This window comes from Drosophila mojavensis, unplaced genomic scaffold (genome assembly GCF_018153725.1).
Source record: "Drosophila mojavensis isolate 15081-1352.22 unplaced genomic scaffold, ASM1815372v1 contig_136, whole genome shotgun sequence".
NCBI lineage: Eukaryota > Metazoa > Arthropoda > Insecta > Diptera > Drosophilidae > Drosophila > Drosophila mojavensis.
Genome location: NW_025318667.1, coordinates 20189842 through 20206908, shown reverse-complemented (window position 1 = coordinate 20206908; position 17067 = coordinate 20189842). Strand labels below are relative to the sequence as shown.

Sequence of the window (17067 nt, the reverse complement as noted above, 5' to 3'; positions counted from 1 at the left end):
CAAGCTCTATACTATAGCGTCTTAGGTCTACATGGAAAAGGTTAGAGCTAATCAACTTTTCATAAATAAATATCTGGTATTACTGTCTCTAACTATATCTAACTATCTTACATACGTACCAAATCTATCATATAGATATTTTCATTTATTGTAATTTGTTTGCCAATTGTAGCGTATTCACAGCTCGACTATGCCGACATTTACATACAGTGCAGAGCACAACCTGCGTTTATTTTATGACATTTGACTTGGCTATCCGCTTCTGCTCCATACACTTCACATAAGTACGACTATGTCACACAATTATCAAACGCTCTATCTGTGCATCAGTGACTACCGCACAGTCATATACCCATTCTATTACATTCCATGCCGCCTCTGCCTCCGCCTCCGCCTCCACCTCCGACACCGCCTCCTCCCCGCCCAGCCACGCCCACTGCGCACACATAGACCATAGCAGTTGGCGTGTTTACACAATTATATGCATTTTACGCTACATAAACGAGATTAGTGCGTCGCTTACTTGTGCCTAACTTCTTTTGACACAATGCGACGGGCGCAGAGCGCAGGGCAGGACGCGAGCGCCATTAATGTGGCAGGCAACACCCACCTTCCACAGCACAGTACGGCCTAAACGAAAGTTGGCTCAGAGATACGGGCCAACAACTCTTTGGGCCTTGAATGTCTTGCTGTTGGCAGCGGATGGAGGCGCAGCGTCAATTGCTTTTGTTTTTTCTCTACTTTCCTTGAACTTTTTTTTTTTTTTTTTTTTTTTTTTTTTTTTCGACTCTGGCAATGCTGAGGGGATGTGTGTGTGTGTGTGTGTGTGTGTGTATGCGTGACTCGTGCGTTTGCATTGTTAACAAGCGCGCACATCTTTTGTTACACAACAAAATTTATAGAGATGCGTCGTCGCTGTCGTCTGAAGTGCTTATATGGAACACACATATCTATATTTTTTATGACTTTTTGTTGATCTTGGCACAGCGAATGCGCGTACGTGTGTGAGAGTGAACGAAACAAAGCTACTTGTTTATGTTTTACAAGCCCTATCAGCGCTCCGACTTCATTGTTTGATTTTTTGGTAGTTCGCCCAAGAATTCCAGCAACATCATATGCAACATGAGCTTATATCTTATAGCTGAGATTTATGGCTCGAGCTATGCTAAGTAATTTATTTTTATAGAGCAAAACATGAGAGGATACATATATATGCTATATATGGGTGCCAACGTCTCTAATCGATGAGTTTCTTAATCCTGAAAAATCGGCGAAGGTAAAGAACTTGCCAAGTGGCCAAGCCAAGCAGACAACAAATGCTGAACACGCTGTAGATTAAAACTCGACTGTTAGTTTTCTCATTGGTGTCACGCATTTCCTCCTCTCGTTTACGCATCAGCTCAAAGTCAAGAACAATCGAATCCGAAAGAACTTCTAAACGCTTTAGATCCGCCTCGATCGGCTTCAATTTGGCTGCCTCCCCAAGGGCATCAGAGCGTTTGGCTTCAATGCCTTTTTTGGTAATTAGTGAGACTTCATGATTAGCTCCAGGTTGATTGGCTCCCCCTCTTGAAGTGAAACAAATCTCGTAAGTTTCATACACCTCGGCCGTGAAGCTGAACTTTCCTTTGGTAATCCGCTCCTTCTGGGACAATATATGACCCTTGCTGTCGCGTACAACATAGTTGACGATTTGTCCGGGCACATCTGAGACTTCATATTCGCCCTTTACCAATTGGTTCGCTTGCATATCCTCCTTAAGACATTTTCGTCCGTTCGGTGTCAAATGGAACCTGATGCCATGCAGCTTCGGGACGCACCCCAGGATCGTGAGTAAAACAATATATGATTTTAGCATTTTCGTGATTTGTAATATAATAAATTGAACAGAAAAATTTTACTATTGCTTCACAGATGAGTTTAGCATGAAATGTATGTATATACATATATATGTATATGTCTGTATTGAGTTTAGTCTCATGGCAGACTATACTTTTACTTACTTAGTAAAGTTAAATGTCAAACTTAGAAAATTAAATGCTTTGTTATGCGTAAAACTTCTACCGAGCGTATCCCAATTAATGTGTTTCTCACTAAGTTTCATTCACGCTCTCTATGTGTCTCTTTCTTGTTTTGAGGTATGCTCACTGCGCATTCCATGATATTTCTCTCCCTCAATCTCCCTCGCTCTATCTTTTTCAGTCACCCTCTCAGTGTGTCTTTGTCTCTTACTGGCACTCTCCTTCTCACATTTCTCTCTCTCTCCTTATCTCTCATTCTCGATATATATGTTTCCATCAATCTCTCTATCGCTCACTTTCTCTCTCTTTCTCTATTGCCATCCATCCATCTATCCATCTATCTCTCTCGCTCTATATGCCTATCTCCGTCTGTCTGGCTTTCTCTATATATATATATATATATTTCTGTATCTCCCTTTCTCTCTCACACTCCCTCCCTCTCTCTGATTTTCTAGCTTTCTCTGTGTCCCTCACTCGTCATATCCCTCTCTCCCTCTCTCGATTAAACTGTCTCACTATCTCTCCCATCCAGTGATTGGATTAACCTCTACCAACTAATTTGTAGCATATTTCAGTAGCTACAAATAGCTCTATGGAATATCATCCACAATATACCGTCCCCCTCTCCACAGCCCTATTCAGATTCAGTTTTTATTCTAATGCCGCCTGAAATTAGAAGCCATTAGTCTTTAGTTAGGCTGAAGGTTACACTGAAAACAAAAACCAAAACCAAAAAAAAAAAAAAAAACATATTTTTTGCTGTTTCTGGTAAATGTTGAGACATGGAGCAACTGTCAGAAGCTGTTGGCGTCTAGCAGCCAAAAAAGTAAAATGGCAAAGGTAAAGGCAGGAGGAAGTGGAACAACAATTTCAACAACAACAGCTCAAATCAAAATGCCATTAAAGCGTGTGACGTTGTCGCTTAAGTGGAAGTAAATATTGTCATTACTCAAGCTTAAAATTAAAATTACCCACCTGGATGGAGAGCAAATGATAAACTGCATAAGCCAGCGGCAGCGCAGCGCAGCGCAACAGACCAACAAATTTCGAATGCAAAACTTTTTTGCACAAGTGTGTGTATGTGTTTATGTATCAGTGTATGCGTCTGTGTTTGTGTGTGTGTGTATGGGTATGGGTATAGAGCACCCCACCTTTCGGCCAGGCCAAAACAGCAAAGAGCAAAGTCATTTTCATAACGACAACGACGCCAACTTCTTGACTAAAGGTGCGCGGCCCACAGCTGATGAGCTGTAACCCAGCTCTAAGAGCCCAGCCATGCCTCCCTCTCCCCCTTCCCCACACTTGCATCGCCGGAGGTGGGCGTGGCCTGTGCCGCGTAAAATGTGCTACGTTAAGCACATCTGTTTTTTATTGCTTTTAATTTGCCATTAATAACGCATTCCGAGGCGAACGCCCGGACAGCCGCCCAAAATGCTAATTTATAAGCATATAGATAGATATAGTAGTAATAATAATAATAATAATAAGTCCAAGTATATGCATACATATTTTTTGGAAATCCAATTTTAATATGCCTCAGCCAAGGACATTATCTCTCTGCTAATTGCCCCACCTGCTCCAGCTCCTGCTCCAGCCCAATCCGAAAACTTGGCCAGCTGCTTGACTCGAGGACAGTTGGGTGAGGGGGTGGGAGTGGGAGCGTCTGCAATTAGAGACAAGCCTTGGCCCATAAGTCAATGAGTTTTTGGCATTTTTATGGCCAAACATGAGGTATGAGACGAGAAAACTTGGAAAATTTAATCGACAAGGAGTCGAAAGAGAAATCGTTATCGAGACGATGTACTAAGCAAAGGGAGAGAGCTAGAATCTGACCGAAGCTGAGGCAGAGTCGAATTCAATGTGCAAAGCAGACAGCAGAAAAAATGGGTAATTATTAAACCGGGCAGCACTGACTGCATAATACTTGCTCGCAGCGCTCGCCAAATCTAAAGGTAAAGAATTTTCCTCTAGAGAAATACAGTAGTCACTCATCTGATGATCGTAACTCTAAAGATATGGACGAGCTGCTTGGTATGAAATTTAGACATGTCAAGTCTCTATAGAAATAGTTTGGATTCCTGTGAAAATCAATAAATAAAGTTATCGATTCCATCAAAAATCGTTATCGATATGTTTAGAGCTGCAAGTTCTAGCTTCGAATCTGTTTGATTTCATGCAAAAAATCAATATACTTTTCTTCACTATATGAACGAATTATCGAGTAAAATTATCGATTCAGGTAACTATCGTTATCGATACAGCTTTCAATTACAAGTTACAATGACAAAGGGATCAGTTGTATTAGATAATGTTCGATTCTGCTAATCGATAATGATAACCTAACTAAATCGTACCACACATGAAAATGAAATGTAAAGCAAATGGAATTTTAACAGGATATATCTTCTCATTCGCTAATGCTATATCGTAGTGTACATGGAAATTAAACGGAAAACAAATGGAATCGAAGCACGTTCACCCTTTTCACTCACTGAGACTCTTCAACAACTACTGCAGCTCCCCTTGTCCCCCCACGCAGTCTGCATAAGCCAATTGCTACTTTTCTAGCCCAGCTCCCGCCGATGCTTAATCGCGTTGCCAAGATGTTGAGCAACGAGTCCATTAGCTATAAGCGAGAACAATTCATGGGCGGTATACGAGTATTTTATGCATTTGCAAGTATTAAGTATGAGCATTATCAACATTATTAGCATTATTGTCAGTGCAGCTGGCAGGGGGAAGGTGGGCGACGTAATGTGACAGCGCGGGGCAGTGCGGGGCAGTCAACTCCGCTGAATTATGTAATACAGTCAAAGGGAAATGTCGAGCAGGTGGGGTAAGATGGGGATGCCATTGGCAGTGGTTTTTGCCAACTAACCAACCCGTTCGTTGTCATCAAATGCAAAAATCGCGAGGCGAGCTTCCTTTTCCTTTCACAGAGCTGCTGCAAAATTTCCAAAAATTCTATTATTATTAATAGAGGCAAAAGAAGAGCAGAGACGACGACGACGACGGACGGAGAGAGAAAGCAACGCAAATGAATGCCAGGCGCTAGGCGCTGGCAAACGGCAAAGGCGACCATGACGACTGCCATGGATGAAGTGGCAGAGCAGAAGAACAAGCAGCAGCAGCAACAGCAGCAGCAGCAGCAGGACGATGGCTGTCGTGTCCGTGTCGCATTCTCGTGGTATGCGTTTGTCTCTAGCCCGAAAAGTAGACTACAATAACCCGAAAAATGCACACAGTTTGCATTATAATGCGAAATTTTCGATTGCTCATTTGTGGCATTTACTTTTTACTATAAAAGTTTTATAGCCAGGCGGCTGAAGATGGCACAGCCAGCAACAACGACAACGAGGACAACGACGACGACGACAGCTACAAAATTTTGCACAATGTCATCAACGTGGCTGACAATGTTACGGACGGCAGTGGGAGCAGTGCGGAGGCGCCTCCTCCGTCCAGTTGGTCCAATTCGTGAGGGCGTCATTTTTGCCTCAGACTCCGCCTCAACCTCCGCCAGCAACTCTGTCTGTCTGGCTGGGCTGTGCTGTGCTGTGTTGTGCTGCCTCTGCCTGCTCCGCCCCGCCCCGCCCCGACCCGACAATTGTGTGCAATTCTTGCCGCACTAAACTTAAAGGATTACTTTTGGCTAATTTCACTCGGGCATGGGCATTCGCTGGATGGGCAGCCCGGCAAGACACAAGGCAAGGAACAATTGTCTCGCTAAAAACTTAAGCAACCTGCCAAACGGTCGCTTCTTGTTTAGGCATCTACGACTCGCCAGACTCGTTTTCAGCTGCCATCAAAAGTTGTTGCATTCGAACCAAAGCTAGTTGCAACAAAAGCCAATATTACATAAGACTGCTAGATATATTATATTTATTGTATACATACATACATATATAGTATATTGATATTAAAACTACTGCGATTGTAGTATATAACTTTATGGTACTCTTGGAGCTATTTGAATAGAGAACTATCAGGACATATCATTCAATATTTACTAAAAACAAGTAAGAAGGCTCCAGTCGAGACTGCTCGACTAAAAGATACCCTGAACCCTCCAAGCTGATATTCTAATCATTCTGGACTTCTTTTATGCACACATGAATACACATGCACTTATAAGCACGCGCTCTGCTAACTGCGCAGTAAGCAGCGGCTGCGCTTGGGCTGCGATGAAGTGTGGGCAATATGATGAGAATTTATTTGTTGAATAATTTCTTTTGTAGACATACGATCTTAATGAAACTTTTAGAGCGTAATCATATAGTTAAAATGTGTGTATATTTCAAAGCGCAAGTCTCTAGTACTTGAAATTTTTTACAAATTGGGGGCGAAGGGGGCGTGGTATCCAAAATCTGTAAATTACAAAATCTTTGTATCCATTAACTTTATATACAACGCAAATTTGAAGTCTACAGGTCTAAAAGTGTTCAAATTAGGCTGAGAAAACAAAAGATATCGGATGAGTTACCGAAAAAATATGATAAACTTGTACTGCGTATGGTATACTCGAGTATGCATGCCAGCTCTCTAGCTCTTATATCTTCTGAGATCCTTTTGCTCATACGGACGGACGGACGGACAGACGTACAGGGCTATATCGACTCAGCTCGTCGTCCTGATCAAGAATATATATACTTTATGGGGTCTGCGATGATTCCTTCTGCCTGTTACATACTTTTCACAAAACCATTATACCCTGATTTCCCATTTTCAATGGGTTCAGGGTATAAAAGAGCAAGGGTCCGTCGAATATGAGCCACCTTGTAGAGTTACCAAATGGACCCGTCGAATATGAAGTCGTCGTTTTTTTGGAGCAACAATTAGTAAACTACAATTTATTGCATCTCACTCATCTGAAGCTCTTTTGAGCCTCGCCCAGTAAGAAGTGCAATAGCTCAGTCCATCACGAGCTATTACATCTAACACATTCCATTGATTACATTCCCACTCTTTCTCTTTGAACTTTCTCTCTCTCACTCTCTGTCCCTTACTCTCTTCTTTAAGCTCTAATTTTTTGTACCTAATCTGAATAGCTTATATTACAACTTAAGAAACAGTATCGACTTAGTTTAAAATCAATTTATAAAAACAATTTTGATACAAGATCGATATTTATCGATATGACAGTCTATGCCTATTCAGAAAGAAGACACATGAGTTCAATTCCTATGTCAAATATATAACGACAATTAGCCAACATCTGAGAGTCTGGCAAGACTAGCAGCAAGGCAGAAATACAATTTGCGATAAGGTCGGCTTAATCAGCCTCAAACACAGCTTTAGCTTAACTAATAATACATTATCTGTCTGTCTTTCTCTCTCTCTCTCTCACAGACAGTAGATTCAGCTGAACATATCGATACAGCGGTCGTCGCTTAGCCCACACACCGCGCCGCGCCCTGCACTACCTACCCCCCTCAATGGCAGCAACCAGGTGGATTAAGGACAACAACGTCGCAGTCAGGCACATCGTTTGCCTCCTGCTATCCGCAGCCATTTGCTTATATTAAAACCATTTTTCGCTTATTACCAAAAAATTTAAATATTTTGAAAATAATAAACTGCGGGTGAGTTACTAAGTGGCTAAGGCCCGGCATGGTGTGGGCGCTTCATATATCCCAACTCATAAGCATTGGCATTGGCATTGGCAGCCGCAGCGCAGCCTCAAACACAAAAGATAGAGCGAGAGCAAACATTGTTTCGGACGACGTTTGGGCAGCATCAGCAGCAGCAGCAGCGGCAGCATAATGCTTAGCATGCTCTGGCCCACCTTTTAACCCAATCCATGGCATGCGATGCCATTACTAATCCTCCCAAACCCAAATGTGGCGCGCGCGCGCTGCCGCGACGCTATCAGCGCGCCTCGTGTTGATTGTCGCGCGTTGCCATCAATGTGGCCAATGTGCAGACCACCCAAATCCACCCACCCATTCACTGCCAGCTGCCACTGCCACTGCCACTACCATTGCCGCTGCCACCTGCCTGCCACGCCCATTCCGTGGAGATTGTGGCTGCCGTTGCTGCCATATCCATTTAGCCGGTGTTGCGGGTCGCCTCGAAGCTCTGCTCATTATGAGCATCCCGCCTGCCAAACACGATAATGATGATGCTGTTCGCGATACAGCTGACGCTGACGATGACGATGATGATGATGATAATGATAATCGCGCTGATGCTGATGGCCGACGCGTCGCATAGTGTCATATTTTTATGATTTTTATGTTAATTCATAACCAGCCCGCATCGCGGTTGTCTGCGCCCGCCTCGCTCGCTGCCAAATGCTTTTTAATCCTTTTAATGAAAATTAGTTCCTCTCAATATCATTTAATATATTTTCTTTCGCTTGGGTTTCATTACACCCGTCCTGGCCCCGACCCCGGCCCCGGCCCCGGCCCCAGCCACAGTCCCAGTCCCGGTCTCGGTCCCTGCTCTTACTATTCCAGTTCCTCTTCTGTTCTGTTGTTTTCACAGGCATTATCATAATTTCTGTTTGCAACCCTAAATCAACACTTGCCCCATGCTGCGCGTCTCGATAAAGGGTTACTGACTGGGACAATCCCCACCTCCAATCCTCCTGCTTCTTCTACCGGCTAACGGGCATGGGGTATGCATATATACATATACATATATATCACAAGGCGCTCCAGTTCCAACTCCATGCCTTTGTCTTTCGACCTTTTGCGTTTGATTTTCTATGCGGCGTTAAATGCCGCAGTCCTTCGCCTTGTCTCTTCTGCCTCTGCCGCTGCCACTGTCTCCGCTGCTGCCTCTGCTGTTGTCGTTCACGTGGCTTCTTTGGCAAATTGAAAACCCAAAAGCAGTAAAAATTAATGTCCGTAGCGAAGGTGTTGCCATATTTCTTGCCAACTGCCAGAGCGCTTTCTGCAGCAACAAAGTAGCCAAGGACGCAAATGTCTCTGCGTCTCTTTAGCTGCCTGGAATGTTAGCAATACAAATTCAATATTTTTATATATAAAATGGCATAGGGAATACTTCTATTAAAATCTAACAATTTAAAATATCATTTGTGAATTTATTTCAATTTTACCAATTTCTTTTCAACTAACTCCATCCGCTATTAGCTCCCACTTATATCCAAAGATGTACTCAAAGCAACAAGTAAGATTCTCTTGCTGTATGACTTTTGTTCTAAAAGCACTTTCTAAAGGATATTTATGGAGCTGTGCCTATTGGCCGATGCATAAGTCGCTTCTATGTGTAATATAGGGAAAGCGGATTAGAATCCTCAGCACTCTAAAAATTTATGTCTTTATCCTTGGAACCTGCGTGGACAATTAGGAACTTCAAGCTTTTACACATATTAAATACGAAATATGATAGATATTTATCGATAATAGTTGAAGTTATCGCAATAAAATAATATGACGTGTACTGCACATAGTATACTCGAAAATATATTTCAAATGCTAAATTTCATACGGCTTAAAAAAAACAATGCGGCCGAACAAGCTTAGAAGGAGACGTACGGATAAATGTATGAACGGACGGAAGGATGAATGGTCGGACGTTAGAAGAGACAGATGAATGGTCGAGCAGACAGACGAAGGGTCGGATGACGGACAGACGTACTGGAGGACTCTAGTTTTGCTTCAGCTCTTCACTCAGATCAAGTATATCTAAATGTATATACATATATATATTTCATCTAGTATCAAGTATATCTATATGCATATAAATATATATTTCATCTACCACAGCTCTCTTTCTGCAATTTCATAAAAGCAATTCATTAGGTTATAAAATTAGTTTAAATTTATTAACAAATTTGTGTATTTCACATACTTATGTTGATTTCGATCTACTTATTCGATGCTTAAAGGAATGTAGTAGTATTATTCGGATCTAATGAACAATTGTGCATAATTATTCGCTTAATAATAATAGTTGAGACTTATCTAATTTGATTGAATGCCACTTGCTGTGGCACGCAAAGTTATATACCAAATCAAAGTTGTTTTGGGGAGCTGATCATCGCTACAGCTTAACATGTTGGAATCCAAATAAAAAAAAACTTACTACCTATCTACATTCTGGGCTTTCACCACTTTTCGTCCGCATTACATAGGCGTTCCGTTCAAATTCTTGGCTCTGAAACAATTTTTGCTAAACGTGATTCGATTCATCGATTGGACTGGCCGGATTTTAGATGCACGACTGTGCACTATGAATTAATAGATTCTTGTATCTAATGGCAGTTTTGAGGTGTGTGTTTGGGTGCTATGAGATAGCATGCTTAAGTCTAAATTTGTTGAGGTCATTCACGGTTTCATCGACCCAACCGTTATTAACCAATTATGATTACACGTGCTGATGGGGCTTTGTCCGAGGCATATGATAGGGGGGGAAGCGGTAGATCGAAACATATGGACGGCATTCTATGCAATTTCAGGTCCAATAGATGTTTTCGTACGCATCCACATACTCATTTGCTTACTCCTGCGGGGGACCCAGTTCCTGTTTAGACCTCATGTAAACCATATCCTGATCTGGCTTGATATTGGCTGCCTGACGCCTCCTGGTGGCCGCAACCCGCATCGCCACCTCCCAGTCGCGTCCCATCGCGTTGCGTGTGCGCTCGTCCGGACTCCGCATAAACTGTTCACGCAACGAGTGCGGCTCGGTCTGGCCAAAGTCGGGCTTATAGCGTCGGGGATCTCGCGGACGCAGCCATCTGGTATCCATGCGCTGTGGATCGCTCCACATGTTGTCCTCGCGCACTAAGCGCTTCGGCTTCGCCATGTCCCTCTTGAAGGCCTCCACAGTGCTGGTCTCCGTGCGATTGGGCGTGCCACCAACATTTTGTCCCGATCCCATTGTGGTTTTATTTGTTCCACTGCTCTTAGAGAATCCCTTCTTCGAGGTAAATGCAATGTGTCGTTTGATCAGCATTCGTGATGCATCTGTCCGCGCGTACAAGCCACCAACGAGCCTTATCGATGAACGCTGCATGATTTGAATCCTTAACCGGGCAGAGCCACATTCAATTAAACACAAATCTTTGGCGCGCTTTAACGCAATTGCAATATTTACCTGAATATAAAAGTTCACTGCTGTAATTTCAAAATAAAAAATTCAATAATTTATTTTTTTTATTCTTCAATCTATCTTGAACCGAAATTTGTGAAGGTTTTTTCTATTTTTCAGAAAAAAAAATTTTTGGTTTCACATGTGATCTGTACTTTGAATGGGAACCGAATGAGCCTGAAATGAACAGCTACAACTGTATCACAAATGTCGCCTGGCGGCGCCTACTATGCACAACAAATTTCAGCAACTGGGAGTTTTGCTGAAAATCATGAAATGGAACTTTGGACATAGTAGGCCAGAATTTATTTGAAGCTTAGCAGGCCCTAAGCACAAAGCAAGCGAATTTATTTATCATAAATTGACAAATATTCAGTAGAAAAAATTAAGCAAATACTAAAAATTCCATTGAAATCCATTTAATAATACAGAAGTTATTAAAGAAATAAATTTGTTTGTTGTGCATGTTCCAAGGCGTACAGCTAAAAATACGATTCGTTCAGGGCATCTAAAAGTCGTCATGGCTAGTTGGATCGAAGCTAACACTCAACTGCTTTGCAATTCGAATGATAGAACTAAAGCCTAGGCAGATCTCTAACTCTGCTCTGTCGACAGTCCTTAGTCCTCTATTGACATTGTCAACTAACCAAAACAGAACGAATCTCTTGAGCTTGTCTGCGAAAATTTCTATGCATGCAACATATTATTATCATATACATATATATGTGTTGGGTCATATAGACCCGAACAAGCCTTTTGAGGTCGGGTCTAGAAGAAATTGCACATCCGCTGCAACCATTGCAGAACCATTAACTGCCTGAGTGAGCGGCGACTCTTGGAACTTGGAAGCAACGCGACTTAAACGCAGATGCTTGAACTCTTTTTGATTTTACATATACAAATAAACAGAACACACAACGAACGAGTGTGTGTGTGCATGTGTGTGTGTGTGCCTTCGCACAATTGCACAATTATGTTAAATATCGACAAGTGGCAGGGAGGCCAGCAGACGCTTTTGTTGTGCCGCAGGCAAATATTAATGACGACAGGTATTAAACACTCGAAGCAGCCACAGTTGCAGTTGCTGTTGCAGTTGCAGCCGTTGCAACAATCGAAACGATTCAGCAGGCCCCAGCATGTAATACAGGTTGAGTGGTTTATAATTTGGCACAGCTTTGTTCGTTCCTGCCATCCAGCTAACTGGGTGAAGTGCTTGAAGACCAGACCCCCAGACCCCCCAGAGCCCAGAGCCCATACCCCAGCCCTCAGCCCCACCCACTGCCAGCCAAAGGACTTTTGCTGTAATCATAGCGAGTGCCTAACCTCAATCTGGCATGGCTTAAGTATATGGCAGCTATATATAGAATAGAGCAGACTCATTTTAATTGAAGACCAGCTGCTCAGAAATCAAGTCGGAATAGCATTTCACTCGATGAGTCCAATTAAATAATTTTGTGACAATAGAAATTTCGTTTTGCTTAGCTCCTTTTATATGGAAAAAGTCATAAAATATATATTTATATTATAACAATATATTGCATAGTAATAAAAATATCTATGCAATATATTGAAATTCCTATTAAAAACTTAATTTAATTACTATTATAAAACTAGTTAGTAATATTTACATAAGTATATCATAAGAGATATACCTAGAACCCAAAAGGTTTGCGTGTGACCAAATTATAGCTTTTTTCGACTAAATTAAAGCATTTTAATACAATTTATTTTGCATTCTTTCTAGCAGAAATTATATTAAATTTTATTACATATTAATTTTAAAAAAATTTTAGGGAGGGAAACGAATGTCGATCGCAGAAGGAGACTAGAGAAGTCAATGCAAATGGTCTTCATATTCACATACTCATGCGCCCACTCAATTCACCTATGCAATTTGTAGCTTATCGAGCACAGCCTCGCATACTCATAATCGGTTGTGGAGAAGGCAGAGCAAACCAACAACAAATCAATTTCTAGCCGATCGTAAACGAACTCGTTGAAGAAGCGATGCTATTGGTTGCCCTTTGGTTTTTTTTCAGATTGTGAGTTAAGGACACTTATTTGCAGACATTGTGAAACATACAACTTGTATGATTGATGGTGTTAAGTTCGTACATATGGATGTACTTACGTCTGCATTGCCTCAGACTTACATCAAATTGGAGTCGACATGCATATAAAGTCGAAGGCCACAGTTGCTCTTAAGTTAATCTTCATTTCATATTGATTCTAGTGTCTAATAAACAAACAAAAAATATATGAATAAATAAATTTTCATATAACTATTTTATTTTAATTTTATTTATTTATTTATTTATTTATTTGTTTATTTATTTGTTTATTTATTTCTTTCTTTCTTTCTTTCTTTCTTTCTTTCTTTCTTTCTTTCTTTATTTATTTATTTATTTATTTATTTATTTATTTATTTATTTATTTATTTATTTATTTATTTATTTATTATTATTTTTAATTATATCTTCGCGAAAGTCGATATGATATTTGATTTATATTTTTTAGTCTTGAAAAAATATATATTTTAAACTACTTTTTTACCAATATTACATTACATTCATTGCGCATTAAATGAAAAATAATAATTTTAACCATTATCTACATTTAAAGCACGATAATGCATTAGATATACTTCGACTGAGGCCTACAGTCTGGACAGCTCCAGTCCGATTTGTAATTTGTTTCTGAAGAGAGAGTTTAATAAATGAACGCGCCTTACTTAATTATGCAATCTAAATGCATTGAATCACCTCAACCAAATGACAATAATCATAATGACAGCAGCAGCAGCAGCCAGCGGGCAAGAGGTGAATCTTATGGCTGAGCCGGAAGGAGTTGGAGATCAGGACTGCTGGAGATGTACATATAAATATTCTGGAGCGGGGGGAGAGGGACATAGTTGTCATCAGTGGGGAGGTGCTGACGAAGGGGGCAGAGTCAACGATTGCCAAGGCTTTTACGTAGCGACGCCAAAAATGTTAACTCATTTGTTGTCCTTTTGCCACTGGCAGAGAGGCTGGAAAGGGAGCTGGAGATGGAGCTGGGGTAAACCGCACAACAGTCTCAGGTCTATGGGGCAGGTGTTATTGCCATCGTTGCTGTTGTTGTTGTTGTTGGTGGGTGCCAAGTCCGCATCCTCAACAGACGACAAATCTTTGCAATTTATTTACGTGCCATTTCGTAGCAAAATTTTCGTTAGATTTCTTTGGCTTGGCGGAATTCCAAGACAACTCGCCCTGGCCATACCGAGGCGGTGTTGACGTCGTTGTTGTTGTCGTTGTCGTTGCCGTTGTCGTTGTCGTTGTCGTTGGTGGCGGCTCACAAAAGTCATGACGCGCTGATGACGTTGCCAGTGGAAGGATTTAATGGCACATTAAGAATTTTATTACCGCACAACAACAACAGCAGCAGCAGGAGCAGCAGCAGTAACCATGCATTGGTGAAGGAGAGAGCGAGGGAGCGAGGCAGATGTAGAGCTTAATAGTCAAATCGCCTGGCATTGCGCGGCACATCAAGCCGCAGCAGCAGCGGTAGCGGCAGCGGCAGCCATTGCACACCTTAGCCGGAAAACATTTTTGGGGGGTGGTGGGGGGAGCGCGAACACACATTTTTGACAGCAGCATCGTTGGGCGCCATGAAAATCTTTCAGAGTCAACAAATTTTTTTGCGCTTGCACGGATTTCACGAATCTGACGACCTCTCGCGCAGCCCACCTGCCCCCCTTTCTCTCACTATTCGTCGCTGCCTCGCAGTTGTCATTATTACAAGTTTTGCATAAATGAATAAATGACATTTATGTATTCCATTTAGCCAGCACAGCATATAGCCAAACCGTCAGTCAGTCAGTCAGTCAGTCAGTCAGTCAGTCAGTCAGTCAGTCAGTCGGCTGTCATTTGTTGCGCGAAATGATGCGCGAGTTTTTCAAATCATCTTGGCCGTTGTATGGGTAAGCTTCTACAGTTGGCTGGCTTAGCCACCAGCTCATTCTGCTAGGTGTCAGCAAATTCTGTGCACTGCTCTATATAGCAAACAGTTAAAGCGCATTTCGAGATTTGAATTTTTTGCTTAATTGAATTAATTTCAAAAGCATGCTGAGTTTCTGGTCAGCTATCAATTCATTTAAAGTTTCTAAAAACAAATAAGAAAGTTTTAGTCGAGACTGCTAGACTACGAGATCTCCTGAACTTTTTGAAGAACTGCTAGTCCAATGTATTGTTCAGCTGTTTTTTACATACACAAGACACACGCATGCAGACATAGGCACGCGCTCTGCTAGCTGCGCAATTGACGCAGCGACAGCGCTTGGGCGGCAATTTTGGTTATGCTATGAGAACTTATTTTCTTCTTTGATCGAATTTCGTAACATTCACATATATGTATTTACAGTGGAATCCGGCTATAGCGACTCCGCCTATAGCGTCCGTACGGTTAATGCGACGAGAGTTCTGGTCCCAAGACAAACTTAGATAGATATAGCATCTCCCGTATATAACGACGGTCCCTTGAGCGTCGTTATAACCGGACTCTACACATGTATATGTAGTTATATTTACCAAACCTCAAGTCTCTAATAACTGATAGATTAGTAGATTTCAGTTATTAGATTATATTTCGTACTACTTTCAAATATTTCATTTGCCTCTACTTAGTTTAATCCAAATGTTATCAGGTGCTCTCATTTGTATGCTGCCTTTACCAATTATAGGCCCATAACAGCTGAGGCTCTTGGCCTTTTCCAGGCAGCCGCAGTAGAAAAGACGCAACAGGAATGCGTAAGGCAATAGACTTTTTTATTTATATGCAATTTAGTTTCATTCTGTTCTATTCTGTTCTGTTTGTGCAACCCTTTCGATGCTACCTTTCCGCATTAACGATTGTGAGGCTGCTAACCCATTGCGTGCTACTTAATTTGAATGCATTTAAAAATGTTAAAATATGGCAATTGCCAGTTTAAGAACAGAAATATAAAAAAAAAGAGTAAAACGTAAATAAAATAAAATTGTCTGCAAAGACACGCACCAAGAGCGTAAAGCAGGCGCGAGCGAGACGCCACTATTTGCCAGACAGAGCGAAAGAACAAAGATTTGTACGTGTTGTTACTTGATGAGGTTGCCGAGTGTCAACCGCCCCAGCCACCCACTCGAACCCCCTCTCCCGACTTAAATTCCACAGAGCCAGAGAGGGAGAGAGAGAGCGAGCGAGAGAAGAGAATGGTAAAGGCACAGCGAAAAATAGGCATTACAATTAAAAGAAAAAAAATAGAGAAGACAAAAAAAAGCGGGAGAAAAAACTCGCTACATACAGAAAACAGAAGGCAAAGGCGACCATTATACGCCCACCGCCCACCACTGCCACGGCCCGCCTTTACCACTGGCTTCGCCTTCGCAGGGCATGCAATGCGAGTGGTTCGCGTTACGCCGAAAAAGAGATAATTTTATTTCATTAATCCTTTTTTGGGACAAATTCGCCGACATTTTTTTGTTGTTTCTCCCGGCTCAGCCGACTTTGGGCGTGGCTCGAGCGTAATATTAGCTTAAAATTGTGTAAATAAAAATTACATTCGTAAGAAGGTCTCTGGCCGAGCAGCAGCTGCTGCTGCTGCTGCTTTCCTGCCCCAACCAATGAGTGGCAGCTGTGGGGCTGGGGTAGGACACATGAATCAGTGCTGAGCTCGCTCCAACCTCCGCTGGGAGAAGCTGACCGCAAGTGCTGATGGTGTTTTGTCTGGCTGGGGCATATGCTCATGAATGCCTAACGTGGCTTAAGCGCAACTGTACCGAACGGGAGTGCTGCACTTAAGCTCTTAGCTGAGTAGAGAATAGGTCAATTGAATTAGTTAGTTAATATACGAATTATAGAGGGTGAACATATGTATAAGATTGATACTATTTCTAATCGTACACTATTCGCGATACTTATCGTTTACGTTATCGATTACATTTACTGATTACTGATATATTTCATAGCATTTGAG

The 17067-nt window shown here is 41.8% G+C and overlaps 2 protein-coding genes across 2 annotated transcripts; both read right to left on the bottom strand.

The window, feature by feature from the left end:
- Positions 1-1128: 1128 nt before the first annotated feature.
- LOC6584340 (transmembrane emp24 domain-containing protein bai) lies at positions 1129-1967 on the bottom strand. Its single transcript, XM_002009960.4, has one exon. The coding sequence runs from the start codon at positions 1856-1858 to the stop codon at positions 1238-1240; it is 621 nt and encodes a 206-aa protein (XP_002009996.1). The 5' UTR covers positions 1859-1967; the 3' UTR covers positions 1129-1237.
- Positions 1968-9786: 7819 nt separating this feature from the next.
- Positions 9787-11270, bottom strand: LOC6584337. Its single transcript, XM_002009957.4, has 2 exons — positions 11088-11270; positions 9787-11016 (listed from the first exon to the last, which is right to left on the bottom strand). Exon 2 carries the CDS (start codon positions 11004-11006, stop codon positions 10488-10490), a length of 519 nt encoding a protein of 172 aa, XP_002009993.1. The 5' UTR covers positions 11007-11016; positions 11088-11270; the 3' UTR covers positions 9787-10487.
- Positions 11271-17067: the final 5797 nt, after the last annotated feature.